Below are 18,777 nucleotides of genomic sequence, written 5' to 3' on the forward strand. Positions count from 1 at the left end.
TCTGTTGCCCAGACTGGAGTGCACTGGCCGCTCCCAGCCACTGTAGCCTCGACCTGCTGGGCTCCGGCGATCCTTCCGCCTCAGCCTTCCCAGTAGCCGGAATTACAGGCATGCGCTGCCACACCCGGCTGATTTTTTGGTTTATTGTAGAGATGAGGTCTGGCTTCCCAGGCGGGTCTTGAACCCGCGGGCTCAGGCAATCCACTCACCTCCGCCTCCCAAAGGCGCGGGATTACAGGCTGAGCCACCGAGCCCGGCTTGCAGTGGGAATTAAGAGGAAAAGTTACCAGGGTCCAGACTGTAGAGTTCAGTGATGTGCTTGGAGCTGTGCTGTGGAATTGCCTATGCTTCAGACAGTAGCTTTTATGCCTTCTTACTGATACTTGAAACTTCCTTCAGTCCATCTCTGCCCTTGCGGTAGGCAAGATAATATCTCCTCAAAGATATCCCTAGACCTGTGAATATTTTGCCTTATATTGTAAAAGGGAATTTGCAGATGTGATTTAACTAATGACTTCAAGATAGGAAGAGATTGCCCTGGATTATTCTGGTGGGCCTAGAGTAATCACTAGGAGTCCTTAAAAGTGGAAGAGGAAGGCAGAAGGTCAGTATCAGGATATTTGACTATGAGAGGATGGCACAGAGAGATGTATAATTGATGGCTTTGTAGGTGGAGGAAGAAGGGTCAGGAGCCAAGGAGTGAATGTAGGTCAAGGAAATGGATTCTCCTCTAGAGCCTCCAGAAGAAACATAGCTCTGCAAGCATCTTCATTTTAGCCCACTAAGACCTGTGTTAGACTTCTTACCTCTAGAACTGTTAGATACTAAATGCATGTTTAAAACTTATCACCAAGTTGTGATAGTTTGCAGCAATAGAAAACTAAGCCCTCTATCCTTAAGAGTTTACCAAAACAATAATGCCTCCTTTTTCTTCTCTGGCACTAGAGTCTGATTTTGCCTCAGAAGAAAAGCAGAATGATTATAAATTAAATACTTTTTTAGTGTGTGGCCACAGTCTGTTATAAAATATAGACTTTATTGTAACATTCATTGCTTCTCAGCCTTTTGGCTAAGATAAATCATAGTGTAACATTCATGTTCACATACTGAATTATTATATTTGTTTGCTAGGAGATTTTACCATTTGGATGTGATGGGAACAAAAATCCTCTATTTGCAGATGTAAAGCTCGTGTTATAGCCATTCTAATGGTTTTTGCTGTGCTTTCTAACTCCTAACATTAGACCTTTTCTCGTCCTTTTTCTAGTTCCTCATTCCCCAGGAAATCTTGCTAATTTCTCCAGCCACATTCATTTCTACATTCTCTTTGATGTCCATGGTACTGCACATCTTTAACATGCTTCCATGGTTATTAACTGCTGGAGGGAGAAAGTTATATCATTTGCATTCCCAGCATCTAAACAAGAGCCTATCATGTAGGGGACACTAAGTCACTCTTGATAATTACCTGAATACCTTCCGCTCTTGGTGTGTATATTATAGAATTGTCTTTTGCCGCTTGTGGGTGTGTCGGTCTTACTGGGAGGATTATTGGATTCTAGGGCATCAGGACTGCCTCTCACCTTACTTTTATTCCTTCACAGCAGTGGCCAAATAGGAAGATGGGCTCCAAGCTTTACATCATGACTCTGTGAAAGGGCACTGCTTCCTGAATGCCAAGATCTATTATGTTACTGCAGCCAAAACAGGAAAAAAAAAGTAATGCTGGACATCATCAGAGGATTTGAAACAACTTTCCTCTGTCAGGTTGCAGTTTTCTAGAACTTCATTATATGAACCAAGCCTACCTTACATTCTCACATCTGGGAGCTCTTCACATCATCTGCTCATCTCATCCACTTCTGTGTATCTTGGATTTCCTTTCACCACCAAACAACACAGCCTCTCAAACCCTAAACGTCAGTATTCTTTCTGATCATCACCTTTTATGTTCATGGTTCTTTTATCTTTATTCTTACTATGCCTATTCCTGTAGGTTCCCCTCCAATCTATTAACTTCTTCCTAGACTCTCTTATGTCTGTACCAAAACTAGAGATTTGTTGATCAGACACATTTCTCACACTAGGCATCTTCACTTTCCTTGCTGTACATACAGTACCTGTACCCACAAAAATCCCAACCCAGGATTACTGCACAGTGTGCCTTTTCTTCTGTCCAAGCAGTAAGTGCTGCTAGAGGAAATCACACTAGGCACATATTGTGACAGATATTCTCTCCATAACCTCAGCTTCTCTTTTGTCAGTTTCTTTTGCTAGTCCATCGCTGCATGACCCAGACCTTTATCACTGTTCTCAAAGCTCATAGCCAGTTGCTTCCCTCTCACTGTTAGCATACAGCCCTGCTTTCTACTTTGACTAACATTTTTATTGAACTGGAATTTATCTGCTGCTTCCACCAGTGTATTGAAACTGCTCTCCCCAAGTTATTAGTGAATGCTTATCTAACCAATCCAGTACATTTCAATCCTTAATGTATCTGAAGCTGTTGATTCCCCCCCGCACTTGAAATTTTGTCTTCTATATCTTCACATTGTCTCTTGGTTCTTTCTCTGCTTCCTTTGTGGGCTTCTCTTTTTCTTCCATTTGCTTCCTAAATGTTTATTTTCTCCACAATCAAATCCTGGTCCTGCAATTTATTTTACTCCTCAAGTTATCTTTGGTTGATTTCATGCCATTATTTCTTCTGATAATACCATTAAGTAGCTGTATTGAATATTTCTGTTTCTTAGTAGGCTTTATATATATTATATTACAGGGTTGTTGATGGGAATATATGATCTTTAGACTTCTGTTTCTATCTGTCTACTGGATGTACATCTTATAGCAGGAGAATACAGTTACTCTTAAATCTGTGACAAAAGACCATCCTTCCCCAACAAAAGGTTGTCCTGTTTGAGTGTATAGCCCAGCAGCTTGATAGAACAGAAATATCTATATTTGTTTTTTTTTTCTTTTTGAGTTGGAGTCTCACTCTGTAGCCCAGGCTGGAGTGCAGTAGCACGCTCACAGCCACCGCAGCCTTGACCTGTTGGGCTCAGGTGATCCTTCCACCTCAGCCTTCCAAGTAGCTGGAATTACAGGCACACGGCACTTTGCCCAACTAATTTTTTGATTTATCGTAGAGATGAAGTCTCACCAAGTTGCCTAGTCTGGTCTCAAACTCATGGGCTCAGGCAATCCTCTTACCTTGGTGTCCCAAAGTGCTAGGATTATAGACGTGAACTATCACACCTGACTGAAATATCTATATTTCTGAAGACAGATGACAAACATGTAGATATATCCTCCTAGATTTCACTTCTCTGTAGCCTACCCACTGTATTGAAAACCAACCCTATCATTCTTCTAGTGCCTACTCCTCCTGATATATTGTTCTCCATTTAGTCACACAGAAACCTGGGAGTCATCTTAAATCACTAACCCTGTCTCACCCCTACAGTCAAACAAATTTCAGGACATACCACTCTTTCTCAAGTCTAGTTTCTCTTCATTCCTATTATCACAGCCCTAATTTGTATTTCCATTTTCTGGATTACAGTATTATCCTCCTACCTGGGTTCTTTGCAACTGTTATATCTTCCTCTGGTCCATCACACAGCTACCCCTAGAACAGCATTTTTTTCTTTTTTTTTTTTTTTTGAGTTGGAGTCTCACTCTGTTGCCTAGACTGGAGTGCAGTGGCATGCTCACTGCCACCGCAGCCTCGACCTGCTATACTTAGGCTATCCTTCTGCCTCAGCCTTCCAAGTAGCTGGAACTACAGGTGCATGCCACCACACCCAGCTAATTTTTTTAATTTATTGTAGAGACGAGATCTCACCAAGTTTCCCAGGCTGATCTTGAACCCTTGGGCTCAGGCAGTCCTCTTACCTCTGCCTCCCATAGTTCTGGGATGACAGTTGTGAGCCACCGCACCAGCTAGAGTAGCATTTTTGAGACATGAATTGCTTACAACATGTACAAAAGAGTCCACATTTCTAAGAATGGCATGCTTCACCATCTGTGACCTAGCTGTAGCCTTACAAACCCCTGGCCTTATTTCTTGCTGCTCCCTGCCCTGCACTGTATGCACTAGCAGTATTGAACTACTTCTTACACATCATTGTCTCAGTCTCTGCCTTTGCTCTCAGTGTTCCCTAGTCTCTTCTGCCTGCCAAACCAGCTCTGGCACTCAGACTGGTCCTTCCTGAAATTATTGCTTAGATACCGTCTTCTGTGCTCTCATGATCCCTTGGGCATGCTGTTGTCATAGTAGTAATTAAATTCTACTGTAACTGTCCATTTTCAGTTTCCTCAGCTAGACTCAACTGCTTGAGAGCAGTAATAAATGTTTTATTCACATTTTATCCTTTGGGTCTGGTACAGAGCCACGCACATAAGAATTAATAATGATTTATTTAAAAAAATTGGAGTCACCCCAGGCATGGTGGCTAAGGCTGATAATCCCAGCTTTTGAGAGGCTGAGGAGTGTGCATTGAGTGAGCCCAGGAGTTCGAGACCAGCCTGGGCAACATAGCGAAACCTCATCTCTACAAAAAATAAAAAACAAAATTAGCCAGTCATGGTGGTGTGCGCTTATAGTCCCAGTTACTTGGGATGCTGAGGTGAAAGGATTGCCTGAGCCCAGGAGGTTGAGGCTGCTGTGAGCTGTGATTGTCATGATCACGCCACTGTACTGTAGCTTGGGCAACATAGTGAGACCTCAACTCCAAAAAAAAAAAAGCAGTAATTGGAAGAGACTTTAAATGACTGTCTAAACCAGAGCCCATTCTATAGTTTTGCTTTTTGAAATAGGAGTCTATTTAAAATTTATTAGTGACTAGAGATGTCCTGCCTCCTTAAATAGCCTGTTCCATTTCCAGATATGTCATTTAATTAACAAATGTCTTATTATATTGACTTATAATTGGCTTATTTGTGACTCTACACATCTATGCTATTTCTGCCCTGTGGAACAACTTGATATAAATATTAATACAAGCACAAGACTTCCAAATGTTGAAGACCATTCTCTTGCTTCCCTTAGGTAATTTCTTGTGGAGGCTAAACATTCCCAGTTACTTCAGCCTTTACTCATCTTGAAAAGTAAGCTTCATGAGAGAGGAGCTCTTGTCTGAATGGCCACTATTCTATTCTTAGGCCCTAAAATAGTACTTGACATATTGTGAGTGTCTGGTACAAAAAAGAATGAATAAAGAAACGATACGGTTCATTCTAACTCTTTATTCTGCTAATTGTACCATCCTGACGCCCTATAATGAACCTTGTACTCTGATAATATCCATGTGGCATACATATAGCATCTACTTCTGTGTCCAAGTTCCCTCATCAGGTATGTTCCCTGCCTTTATTGTCAGTTAGAGTTTGTAACTGATGTTTACTCATATTGCTGGGGAAAGGGTTTAACAGGGTAAGGACTGAGACTTGTACATGGTATCATAGACCGACCCCTCTCCATATGGACATGGTCAGCTAGTTGTGGGTCTCTTTTGCTATATTTTTGTTCTGTCCATGTTGCTTCTGTTTTTTTTCTTTTTGTTTGTTTATTTTTTTCCTTTAGAGTTAAGGTCTCTCTCTGTCATCCAGGCTGGAGTGCAATGGCACAATCAAAGCTCACCGCAGCCTTGACCTCCTCCAGGCATTCCTTTTACCTCATCCTCCTGAGTAGCTAGGACTCCAGGCATGTACCCCCACATCCAGTTAGTTTTTGATTTTTTTGTTTTTTGTTTTTCTTGGAGAGACAAGATCATGCTATGTTGTCCAGGCTGTCTTGTACTCCTGAGCTCAAGTGATACTCCCTCCTCAGCCTCCCAAAGTGCAGGGAATTACAGGCATGAGCCACTGCACCTGGCACCATGTTGCTTCTTGTTTTAGTGACTGTAGGAGTAAAGAATAAGAAACCCTCAACTGTCCTGGAGAACTTAGGGAATGATACAGAAAGAAATGATGTTTGAACTTGTAGGGTGAATACAGGGTTTTGGCAAGAGACAAGAAAGGGAAGAATATCTCTGGCATAGGACCAATATAGATAAAAATGTTGAGGCAGTTCAAGTGGTTCAACATGGTTATAGGGAACAGTGTGGTAGTATGATGAAACACGCAAGGATAGTGAGATAGAAAAAGGCCTGATCATAGAGAATCCTAAATCCGTGTTATGGACTTGGTCTGTTTTTCTGTAGGTCTGAGAGAATAAAAGAGATTTTAAATCAGGGAGTGAACTTTTGTGTTTTACAGAGATGGTGTTGCTGTGGACACTCATTGGAGTGGGAGAGAATCAGGGTAGAGAAGCCCAAGAGGAGGTTTCTAGGTCAAGAATTATGAGGACCTGAATCATGGCCATGGTAGTAAGAATCTAGAGGCAAACATGGATAGGAGAGACATTTAGGAAGAGTAATTTACAGATTGTAGTGGCTGATTGGATACTAAGAGGATAGTCCAGAAAGACATTTGCGTTACTATTTCACTCTATGTCTTTTTGAAAAGTTAACTAAGTAACAAATCCTTACCATGTATCAGGCACTAGTCTGTGTTTTACAAATATTAACTCATTTAATTCTTAAAATAACCCTGTGAGATAGGTACTGTTTTATCCTTATTGTACAGGTGAGAAAACTGAGATACAAAAAGATTAAGAAACTATAGTTAGTAATGAACCCAGGTAGTCTGACTGCAGAATGCATGCTCTTAACCATAGTTGAAAATAGTACTTGAATTTAGAGAAAGAAGTTGGGGTGTAAGATAGGTCTGTTCATTTCAACCACAGCACATAGCCCTATTGTGTGTTATGCAGTGGGACAGACAGTGGGGATTAAGCAAGTAGATATGCTCTGTGTTCTAAGAGTGGCCATGGGGTCATTAAAAAGGGAAACTTTTGGGGAAAAAAAGGCTAAGGACACAATAAATGGCTTCAAGGTACATGCCTTTAAGTTAAGCATGTACTTTGAAGCCGTTAGAGAAGACTAGGCAGTACAAGACAAAAGGGGAAAATTAGATGAAGAAGGAAGCAAATAGAGATGCCAACAGTGTCCTGTACAGGGGATGTTGTTGGTGAGGATCATTTTACTGGTATGGTGAGGTAGAAGCTATATTGCTTTTACTTACATAAATGTGCACAGAATAGAATCGAAAACTCTTAAATCTCCAGAAGACAGAGAGAACTAACAATGTGAAAAGAATAAAGAACAAAATAAATGTAAATGTGAATATATGGGAAATAGTCGAACCTAGTAGTCAGAAAATGGAAATTTAAAGATCTAAATTTTGCCAGGCACAGTGGCTCAGCCTGTAAGCCCAGTACTTTGGGAGGCTGAGGTGAGAGGATTGCCTGAGCCCAGAGGTTCAAGACCAGCCTAGGCAACTTGGTGAGACCTTGTGTCTGCAATAAATCACAAAAACTAACTGGGCATGGTGGCATGAATCTGTAGTATCAGCTACTTGGAAGGCTGAAGCAGAAGGATTGCCTAAATCTAGCAGGTCAAGGCTGTTGGCTGTGAGCATGTCACTGCACTTCAGCCTGGGGGACAAGAATGAGATCCCAACTCAAAAAAATAAAAATCTAAATTTGAAATTAGTTAAATATACAGTGTTTATAGACTTCAGCTTCCAGCCAAGATGGAATAAGAGGGAGTGAATTTTAAAAAAATAAAAAAGACTTTACACTCCTGCCCATACAACAGCAACAACAAACAGACTAAATATATGAAACAGGATTTTCAACACCCTGGATGTCAGGCAACAGAGGACAGAGATCCCTCAGAGATGGGAAACCAACCAGGTAAGCCCTCTAATTGTTCCAGTTGATTGCCTTGAAAGGTTTCCAGGTTACAGAATAAGAAGAGGGAACTGAGGGAGGGCCCAGCAAACTCCCGGAGTCAAAGATACAGAGCTGAATCTAGGGAGAGCAAGCAGCTAGAGTTCATAGGATAGAATACCAGAGAGGATAGAGTCTTATACAGTGAGAACTCTGGAGATCTGCAGAGGATCTCCAAGAGTATTCTGCAGAGCACAGATCAGTACATGCATGTGAGGAAATTACCTGAGCCAGAGAAAGAATCCTGTGAAAGATTAGAGGGAACAGTACCTGATAAACACACATGACTGAGAGAAGTGCCCATCCCACCAGCCAAACTGAAAAACTCTTCTAATTCCTGGAATGCTGGTTAGTTTTTGCCTACTCAGTCAGTGTCTATCAGGAAGGTCTTACTTCAGTAATAGTAGTTAATTAGCTTTATACTAAGCCCTGTAAATCAACCTAGAATACTGTAAAAGTAAGACCCAAAAAGATCAAGCTGTTTCCACACTGCATGCTAAAACAAAGCTCAATGAAATTTATAGGAATACAAAAATACCCAGCATCTAATATGATAAAATTCACCATATCTGGCATCCAATCAAAGATTTCCAACATAAAAAGAGACAGGAAAACAGGGCTGGGCTCAATGTCTCAGTCTGTAATCCAAGCAATTTGGGAGGCCAAGGTGAGTGGATTGCCTGAGCCCTCAGGTTTGAGACCAGTCCAGGCAATTTGGCAAGACCTCATCTCTACAATAAATAAAAAATTAACCAGGCATGGTAGCACATACCTGTAGTTCTGGCTACTTGGAAGGCTGAGGTGGAAGGATCGCTGGAGCACAGCAGGTCGACACTGGGTTGGCCATGAGTGTGCCACTGCACTCCAGCCTGGGTGACAGAGTGAGACTCCAACTAAAAAAAAAAAGGGAAAACATGGCTTGTAGTGAGAACAATAATAATGAATTGAAACAGATTCAATGCTTACATAGCTATTAAAATTAGCGAGGACAGTAAAATGTTTATTATAACTGAATTTCATATTGTCAAGATAAGTACAGAAATAAAAGATATTTTAAAAATAACCAAATTGAGGTTCTAGAGAGAAAAACTACATTGTCTGATATGAAAATATACCAGATTAACAAGTCCTGCTCCAGCTGGGTTCAGGGTCTCCCGAAGGAAGACAGAGTAGGCATTGAAGAAAACACTCAGACACCTGAATCTGGTGTTAGCAGGACAGATGCCGTTTATTGTCAGTTAACAGAGCTTTTATATTATTCGTACAAGGAAAAGGACAAAGAAAATTCTTACAACAATATGTAACCAGTAACTTAATCAATAACCTTGATGTAACCAGTAACTTGATCAATAACCTTGACTGAGATAAAAAACAGAACAAGCAGTTCATGCATGGTGTTCTTCAAGGAGCCACTCTGACGTGTATTTTTTCACGGACAGATTTTTTTTAAGAGTGTCACTGTCTTGTGATTTTTAAAGCACATGATAAGTTTTAAAAGAATGTTATACAGTAGAGATGCTAATATCCTCAGTCTACAAAACTTAATCTAATTATGTCTAGGAAAGTTTCATCCATCTAATTTACTCTAACTTAAACTGTAAAAACAAGTTTATAAATCATTCCTACAATGATTACCACAGTTAAAAGATTATTGAATAATATACACTCAAATTAAACTTAAGTCACTCTATAATATTAAATCTGTATAGCAAAAACAACATAATATAGAAATGCTTATTTTTTTATGTTAGAGGCTCAAATAAGTATGGTTAATGAGTTGTAACTATCCTAACATGCAAACCACAATACAAATCATAGTTACTGGGGCAAAATAACATTCTGGGAACTCTAATTAATTGTTCATCAAAAAGTGACTCTACCAAGCAATTATCTATCCACACCTGACGTTCAAGGTTTTGCTCATGACTCTTTGGCGAGATTAAGGACTTTTTTATGAGCGTTAGAAAGAACACTTTCTGTTCTCATTGTGAGTTTTTTCAGCCATAACACTAGATGTGACAGTGAGGCCTAGCACTAGGAGGTCAGGGGCATAGCCAGATAGGGGAATAATAGAAACAACCTTTTCTCATAAAATACTCTTTGGTTTCTATGTATGGGGCAATGAATAACGTGAATTGGAGTTTTATTTTTCGCCTTCAGACTGTACAGAATTTTCTGGCTGCATTAATAACAAAAATAGAAGAAGTAAGGGTTTCAGCTGTCCAGGCTTGCTTTGCAGCCTGGGGTCTTCAGCCCCCTGGACTTTGTCAGCTGGCAGGCCTCCATGGTTGGCTCCCAACAGTCTGATGTGAAAATGTACCAGATTAACAACAGATCAGACTTGCAGAATAAAAATTAGGTGAACTTTAAGGCATAGCAATAAAACTATCCCAAATTAAAGACAGGTTGGGTACCTGTAATCCCGGCACTTTGGGAGGCCAAGGTGGGCAGATTACTTGAGCTCAGGAGTTCAAGAATAGCGTGGGCAATATAGCGAAACCTCACTTCTACAAGAATAACAAAATTAGCCAGTCATGGTGACACATGTCTGTAGTCCTAGGTACTTGGGATGCTGAAGTGGAAGGATTGCCTGAGCCCAGGAGGTGGAGGCTGCTGTTAGCTGTGATTGTCGTGATCATGCCACTATACTCCAGCCTGGGTGACCGAATGAGACTCTAACACGCACACACACAAACACACACACACACACACACACACAGTAATGCAGAGGAAAAACAGAAACAAACAAATGAAAAGAGCTTTAGTGAGTTGTGGATTACTTCAAGTAGCCTACTATATGAAACATTGTGGTCCTTGGAGTAGGGGAGAGACAGGAAAGATATATGAAGATACAATGACTGAAAACTTAAAACTTAATGAAACCATAAATTCACGAATCCAAGAAACTCAAGGAACCCTAAGCACAAGAAACATGAAGAAAAATAATGATCAAATTACTCCAAATCAGTAAGAGAAAAAAATCTCAAAAGCAGCCACAGAAAAAACATGCTATGTACAGTGGAACAGGGGCTATCATATGTCTTATCAGAAATAATTCAAGTAAGAAGAGTGAGGCAATATCTATAAAGTAATCAAAGCAAAAATAACAATCTAGAATTATATACTCATCAAAAACATCTTTCAACCACAAAGGTAAGACAACCAATAGAATGGGAGAAAATATCTACAAATCATGTATCTGATAAGGGTTTTGAAGAGCTCCTATCCTCTCAACAACTATGCAAAGAAGCCAGTTTTTAAAACAGGCAAAGAACTTGAATAGACATTTCTGCAAAGAAGATGTACAAATGGCAAGAAGCACATGAAAATATGTTCAATATCATTAGTTGTTAGGATGACTATAATTTTTTTTAATGGAATAACAAGCATCTGACAAGGGCTGAAGAAATTGGAGCTTGCATACATTCCTAGTGTGAATGCAAAAATGATGCTGCCGCTGTGGAAAACAGTTTGATGTCTCCTCAGAAAGCTAACCGTAAAACCATGTGACGCAGCTATTTCACAATGTACACCCAAAGGGATTTAATGCAGGGACTCAAACAGATATTTGTATGTCAGTGGTCATTGCAGCCAATGATTTAGTTATTCACCATAGCCAAAAGATGGAAACAACTTAAGTGTCCATCAGTGGATGAATTAATAAAGTGCGTATACGTGTTACAATATAGATGAACCTTGAAAACCATGTGTTAAGTGAAATGAACCAGACACAAAAAGTTGAATGTTGTATGATTCCACATATATGATCTGAGTAAAACAGGTACATTCAGAGGCAGAAAGTAAATTAGAGGTTTCCAGGGACATGGGGGGAATGGGGAGTTATTACTGAGGGTACAGAGTTTCTGTTTGGAGGAATGACAAAGTTTTGGAATTAGGTAGTAGTGGCAGTTTCACAATATTGTGAATGTAATTAATGGCACTGAATCATATACTTAAAAAGCATTAAAATGGCAAATTTTGTTTATTTTACCATGCTTTTAAAAATTACATAATATACCAAAAAACATTGAATTATACACTTCAGATGGGTAAATTTTATGGTATATGAATTATAGCTCAGTAAAACTGTTTAAAAACACCAAAGGCCCAAAAAAGACATTGTCAGACAAAAAGCTGAAAGAATTTATCACCAGCAGACTCCCATTACAAGAAATGTTAAAGAATGTCCTTTGGGGAGAAAGGAAATGAAACCACATGGAAATCTGAATCTACACAAAGGAGTGAACAGCACTGGCAATGGTAACTACATAGGTAAATATATAATATTTTTCCTTAATATGCAAATTATCTTTAAAAGGTTGATTGTATTAGTTTTTTATTGCTGTATAACATATTACCACAAACTTAGCAGCTTTAAGTAGCACTCCCTTATTAGCTCACAATTCTGCAGGTCAGAAGTCTCAGACAGCATGACTGGGTTCTCTGCTTAGAGTGTCCAAAGGCTGAAATCAAGATATTGGCAGGAATGAATTTTCATCTGGAGGCTCCAGGAAAAAATTCACTTTCAAGCTCACTCTTCCTGTTGGCAGAATTCAGTTCCTTTTGGCTATGGGACTGCTTCCTGGCTGGCTGTCAGTGGTGCCGCTCTTTGCTGCTGGAGACGGTCCACATTCTTTGCTGCACTTTCCATCTTCAAGCCATTAATGGCACATCACATTTTTCTGGTCCTTCACATCTCTGACTTCCCTTCTATGACCAAAAAAACACTTGTTTTCTTAGCTGTGAAGCGAGAATGTTAGATCAGGTTGAGTTTTTTATTTTTCCTAAGAAAAGAGAATTTGTATTGGTAGGTAGAACAAATCAAATATAGCATGGAACCGCAGAGATTAAAAAGTAAAAATGCAATCTATGTAGCATTTTTCTTCATATATTTTTTTTTTTAGTTGGAGTCTCACTCTGTTGCCCAGGCTGTAGTGCAGTGGCACAGTCATGGCTACCACAGCCTCAACCTGCTGAACTCAATCAATCCTTCCACCTCAGCCTTCCAAGTCCCTGGAACTATAGGCATGTGGTACCATGCCTGGCTATTTTTTTGGTTAGTGTAGAGATGAGTTCTCATCAATTGCACAGGCTGGTCTGGAACGCCTGGGCTCAGGCAATCCTCTTGTCTCCAGCTCCCAAAGTGCTGGGATTACAGGTGTGAGCTACCATGCTTGGCCTTCATAATTTTGGGGAGTTTTAGGCATTGTAGATCTACTTATGGAGTGTCTTTGATGTTCCTCTATTTAATGGGTGATTGTGTCATACTCAACTGGTGTGAGGAAGTATAGGCTGACAATTTAGAGAGCCTCCCAGTCATAGCAAACTTTCCTCATGTTTCTTTCTCTTCTCCAGCTTTGCCTCCTCAGCACTCTCCTGTTACTCAAGGAAGTATTGTCAAGAGCAAAGAGGACATGGAAACTAAGTCGCTAACTGTCTGGTCCCAGGTAAGCTGGGCTGCTTTCTTTGTTTTCCAACTGGGAGTTTCTTTCTTTCTTTTTTTTTTTTTTTTTTGAGTTGGAGTCTCACTGTCACCCACACTGGAGTGTAGTGGGATGCTCACAGCCCTTCAGCCTCGTCCTGCTGGGCTCAGACAATCCTTTTGCCTCATCCTTCCAAGTAGCTGGAACTATAGGTACATGCTCCTACACCTGGCTGCTTTTTGATTTACTGTAGAGATGAGGTCTCATCAAGTTTCCAACGCTGGTCTTGGACACCTGGACTTAAGTAGTCATCTTGGCTTTGCCTCCCAAGGTGCTGGGATCACAGGCATGAGCCACTACACCCGGCTGGTAACGGTAATATGGGTGGTAGTCAAGTGAAGTGATGTCAGCTTTCCTCCCCCAAAGATGATGAGAGAACTAGGAATATAGATGCCCCTCTAGGGGTTTCTTTGGGCCCCAACTGTCCTGGGTGTGGTGCTGGCTGTGTTAACATCTCCACGGCAAGCCCCTGTTTGGAGAAGCTCAGGAACAAGTGACATAATTATCACAGGGTAACTGCAACCGGGGTGCAGAGAGCTCTGAAGAGGACAGAACCTCTGGGGTCATCCATGGTGAGCTCTTACACCCATTCAGCTTCTTTGTCTGGTGAGTTCTTCATACAGGGCTGGGCAGGTGATCTAGGGAAGCAGGATGAGCCTGGAAGTGAGGTTCCCTCTCCTCATTCTTCCCTGACCTGTCTGGAGGGCTCAGCCTCACATTAGAATGCTCTGGGCAGGTGTTTGGTGTGTGCATTTAACACAATATTTAAATAGGTTAGAGGTTTAGAAGAAAACTTGCTGAAATGACATTTATGCCAAGACATGAAGAATGACTTGTGATTGTCCAAATACATATGCGAGAACTGGGGTTGTGAAGGCCCAGATTTTTGAGAGATGGCCTGTTTGAAAAAATAAGAGCAGTTCAGTGCAGCCCAAACATAGAGCTGGGGGCAGAGTATGGGCTGTGTGGGCCTTCTAGGACTGTTTGTTACACTAAACATAGATGGTGTGGTTACACGGGGCAAATGAGACTCCCCACAGAAGAGTGCACAATGATAACAGGGCCAAACAGAGCCAAAACAAATACCAAAAATTAATTGATGAGATTGTTAGAGCTGATGAACTTGCAAAAGAGGCTGAACCATAGTCTTCTGTGAGTTAAGATTGTAAACCAAGTGTGTGCGTTGTCAGAGAAGACATTTTTCAGGAATGAGATTATGACTAAGCTGTAACATGCTGCTGAGAAACTAGACTATATCAACTGAAAAAGAATTGGTAAGAAGAAAAAAAAATCACTGTGGGCTTTGATCTTTCCCTCTTTTATTATGGAAATTTTCAAATATACACAAAAGCAGAAAATATTTTAGGTGGGAGATAATTGTTATATCTAATATGGACTGAGGACTAATCAAGAACAAGATCAGCAACTGTTGCTGATCAGGAAATTTGGAAACAGAAAATCTGTAAACAGTATACTTTTTTTTATAGCTGTATTCATATGAGGTTAAAAGTACTTTAAAAACAAACAAGTAGGTAACACAATTCAGAATAGTGCTTACTTCTAGCAAAGAAGGAGACGCACATAAGAAGTTTCAAAAGTATTATGACGATTTAAAGTAGCGTTAGGGGCAAACCCTTCAGGTCCCCTCCCACTGTTGGAGCTTTTCTGTCCTCAATAAATTCTGCTTTCTCACAAAAATAAAAAATAAAAATAAAGTAGCGTTAGACTATGCCTTCTTTATGTGTTTATACATCCTGACTGCAATAGTTACGCTTTTCACCCGTCTTCCTTAACACAATAGTCTATTGTTCTAGTATATATAATACTGTGAGGCAGATAGTATTTTACAGCTAAGAGCTTTATCTAGGGTTGGTCTCCCCAGCTGAGCCTCTGCCAGCCCCAGCTGCAGCCCCTGAGCCTACATGACCGCAACCCCTTTATCCCTTCATCTGGGGCGGAAAGGGGAGCCCCATAGTGTCCAGTCATAGCCTGCTCTTAGCATATTGGGAATCTGGGGGGACAGGCAAATCCAGTTTTCTGCTGTCTGAAGTTAGATCTAAGAGAAGTACTAACAGATGCCCTTGACATGAGGCATAATGGGATACATTATGGATACATATGGGATATGTACAGGGATAAGTGGGTGTCCCCTTCCCCATGTCTCCCCTCTCAGTAAACGTGCCACCCTGTATCCAGTTGCTCAGCAGAAGCCTCAGGACAGTTCCTCAGGAGGCAGAGGGTGTCCTGGGTGGACCCTGGCTTCTGGGGTAGACTGCTGGGCTCACGCTTGCATCCACCATGCTGCAGCCTGGCCCAGCTCCTGACGCCTCGAGCCAGTTTCTTTGTTAGGTGAACAGGATTGCGAAAACCCTTTCCCAGCCAAGTGGTGGAAAGCCCCCAGGGAGTCGGCAGCTCTCTCAGCACGGCCTGGGGAGCACCGAGCTTGGTTTGATGGATGTGTTAGCCTCTGGTCCCTCCCCTCACCCTCTTCAGCCAGGTGATCCACACATGCAGTCAGTGAACATTCAGAACACACCCCCACTTGGGGGAAGCCATCCCATCTCTCACTGGTCACCTCCTCACTGCTGGTCACCTGGCTGATGATTGACACACACACATTGACACACACAGGCCAGAATGATGGGAACCCTTGGTGTCCTCAGCCACAGTGAACACCGATGTCCCTCCGTGGCCACACGCTCTCCATTACCCGGCCCGCTGCCTCTTAGACCCCTTCTCTTTCCACTCCCTGCTGCTTACCACACTCCAGCCACACTGGCCATCTTCTTCCTTCAACATGGTGAGCGGATGTGTACCTCAGCGCCTCTGCACGAACTACCCCTTCACTATCCTGGTTTTTGTCTCAGACCTCTGCCTGTCTACCTTTAACATGGCTCTCAGGTTGGAGCTCCTAGGCCACCTGTTGAGAGAGGGCTTCCCTGCCAGCTCTGCCCCCAACTCACCTTGCTGCCCAGGACATGCTTCCCACGGACCTGTCCTTAGTGCCCAGCCCACAGAAGCTCCTAGGAATTCTGTGCAATGAGTCTTGCCTCTCCTGTGGAGGCGGCTGAGCCCAGGCCATGTCCCTGTCTTCCAGATATGGATGATTGAGCCCAGCAGCCTGGAGTTCACCCCATGTCAGGTGGAGGCGCGAGTGGGCCAGCCCCTGCAGCTGCATTTGAGGATCAGTGGTCTCATACCTGGCGGGGCCAGGGAGATGGTCACCCTGAGTGACTGTTCCCACTTTGACTTGATGGTGGAGGTGGAGAACCAGGGTGTGTTCCAGCCACTCCCAGGTAAAGCAGCACTGCTGAGTAGGGCCAGACAGGCAGATCAGCCAGATTCCCAACTTGAGGACTTGAGGCAGCAGAGGGGCCACGCCATCAGCAGTGGCATTTGTCTCCTTGTCCACCGTCAGCTCCGGTCTGGTCTGGCTCTCATCCACTTTGGCAGATGACAGGCCTCTCTCAGCCTGTTTCCATATTTCTGAGCTGAGTGTCATCTAAATAGAATTGCACGTCAAAGGGCCTGTTTCAGTGCCTGGAATGTAGTCGGTATTCAGAATGCACTGTTGATTGGGGTTTTGACTGGTTCCAGAGGCGAAGCAGCCATGACATGCAAGGCCAACACTCCTGAGCACCTCTTTTCTTCAGCATCTCCTGTGGGGTTTTGGTGGTGACATCCGTGGTAACCCTGGCAGTGGCAATGAGTTTATCGAGTGACAACCCTGCCAGGTGCAGAGTAAGCATTTTGCACACCTGACCTCACTGAGACCTTGAAACACTGTAGAAGGAACTGATGTTGGGCTCCATGTCAAGATGAAGCAGCTTAGGCTGTGCCACTGCCCAAGGTCACACAGCCTGGACTGAAGATCTGGGTGTGCTGGCTGTGCCTGACAATGACTTGGAGTTTAATCATCTGTGAGACAGGGCCAGGAGAGTTGGCCCAGACTGGCAGAGTTTCCTCTCTGATATGCAAAGAGGGTAGCCGAAGGACTGGTGAGCTGTTGAATAAGTCACTATTGAGTAAGAGTCCAACGGGGCATTGGAATGAACAAGGACAGATAGCATTTGGTGGGCGGGGATGCCAGCGACAGATCTGGAAGTGGGCCGGTCTGTGGTGCTTGTGCACAAGGTGGACCTAGAATGCCAGGACCTGAGAATCTGGAGGGCTTTGGAGGACTTGTGCCACTGAAGGTCTTTGACCAGAGAGTGGTGTGGCACTGGCAGCATTTAGGAAACTTGATTGGCAGAAGAGTAGGACCGCCTGTGGTGTCAAGTGGTATTACAAGCTGCTGTAGCTGCGATTGTGTGCAGAGCTGTTACAGGTTGAAGTTGCAGAGGAGAGGGGCAGTGTCTCTGAAAAATCCATGTGCAAACCACGTCCAGGAGAAACCAAGCTTATGAAAGAAATCTACAGTTTCTCCACAAGGTCACCCTTTAGGATGGAGAATTGCATTGCACAGGGGAGAGGCCCGCCGGAAGCAGAAATAAGCTGCCCCCTGTACGACCCCCTACATCCATCCTGGAGGGGGGTCTGAGGAGCACAGCCAATGTTGGAGTCAGGTCCCAGGGAGTAGCAGGATTTGAGTTCAACAGTGTTGGTCTGAGCCACTTCATCTAGTTATTATGATCTGTGCGATGTCAGGTGTGCTGCCAACCTCTCTGAGCCTTGGGTTCTGGGTTCTCTATCTATGAAAAGGGATGACAGCTCCTTATTTTGATGGTTATACATCCCTCCCTACTGTGCAGGGACATTTCTCAAGGAGTTTGAGTTCTGGACAAAGCAGTCAAGATAGAAATCCTATAGTGTCAAAATTTCCCTGAGAAAGTGCCTTACATCTCTTCTGGTGTGGAGCATATGTGGCAGTATGTTGGGGTGTGTAGGGCCCAGGTTCCGTGAGAAAGATGTCAGGGCAGGGAGACGCTCACCTCATGGAAGCCTGTGGGGTCTGAGGGCAGGCCAGGTCAGCAGGTGACCCATCGCTTTGATGCCCTCCCTGGGGCATACTTGGCTCAGGAACAGGTAGGTCCCCATATTAGGTCAGTCTCCTCCCCATCAAGTTTAGATCACACGTGACAAGACTCTGGTCATGGCTCTGAAGGATATATCAGGTCCCCTTGGTGGCCCTGCCCAGGCCTGCCCTCCCCTGCAGTACCCTCAGGCTCTACCTTCTTCTCACTGGATCCCGTTTCTGCCGTGCCCACATGGTTGGCACCTTCTCAGAAGCCCCTCGGCTGTGGCCACTACTGTGAAACTCTCCACATAGGCCCCAGCCCTCTTGATGCGTGGCTGGGCTCCCACTCCGGAGTGTGGACACCTCTCCCCCTGCTCTGTCCTGGCCCTTTTTCTGCTCAGCCGCTTCATTGACTGGTTTTCCAATCCCCTGCTCACTGAGCATCTACCAAGTGACATTCTCTGGAGGTTCCCTGGTAAATGAGAGCAAGAGAGCGCTAGAGAGAG

The 18,777-nt window shown here is 43.0% G+C and overlaps 1 protein-coding gene across 2 annotated transcripts in view; it reads left to right on the plus strand.

The window, feature by feature from the left end:
• ZNF10 (zinc finger protein 10) overlaps nt 1-18,777 on the plus strand; it is a 41,568-nt gene that overhangs the window by 3,931 nt on the left and 18,860 nt on the right. The window contains exons 1-2 of one of the 2 annotated variants that reach the window (XM_021715000.1): nt 12,026-12,103; nt 13,187-13,278. In XM_021715000.1, the coding sequence (XP_021570675.1) occupies nt 12,037-12,103; nt 13,187-13,278 (159 nt within the window). In that variant the 5' untranslated portion in view covers nt 12,026-12,036. Of the gene's footprint in view, nt 1-12,025; nt 12,104-13,186; nt 13,279-18,777 lie in introns of those variants that run through there. The other variant, XM_021714999.1, reaches the window with a different exon arrangement.

Source organism: Carlito syrichta, unplaced genomic scaffold (genome assembly GCF_000164805.1).
Source record: "Carlito syrichta isolate Samal-C Ts95f unplaced genomic scaffold, Tarsius_syrichta-2.0.1 Scaffold306507, whole genome shotgun sequence".
NCBI lineage: Eukaryota > Metazoa > Chordata > Mammalia > Primates > Tarsiidae > Carlito > Carlito syrichta.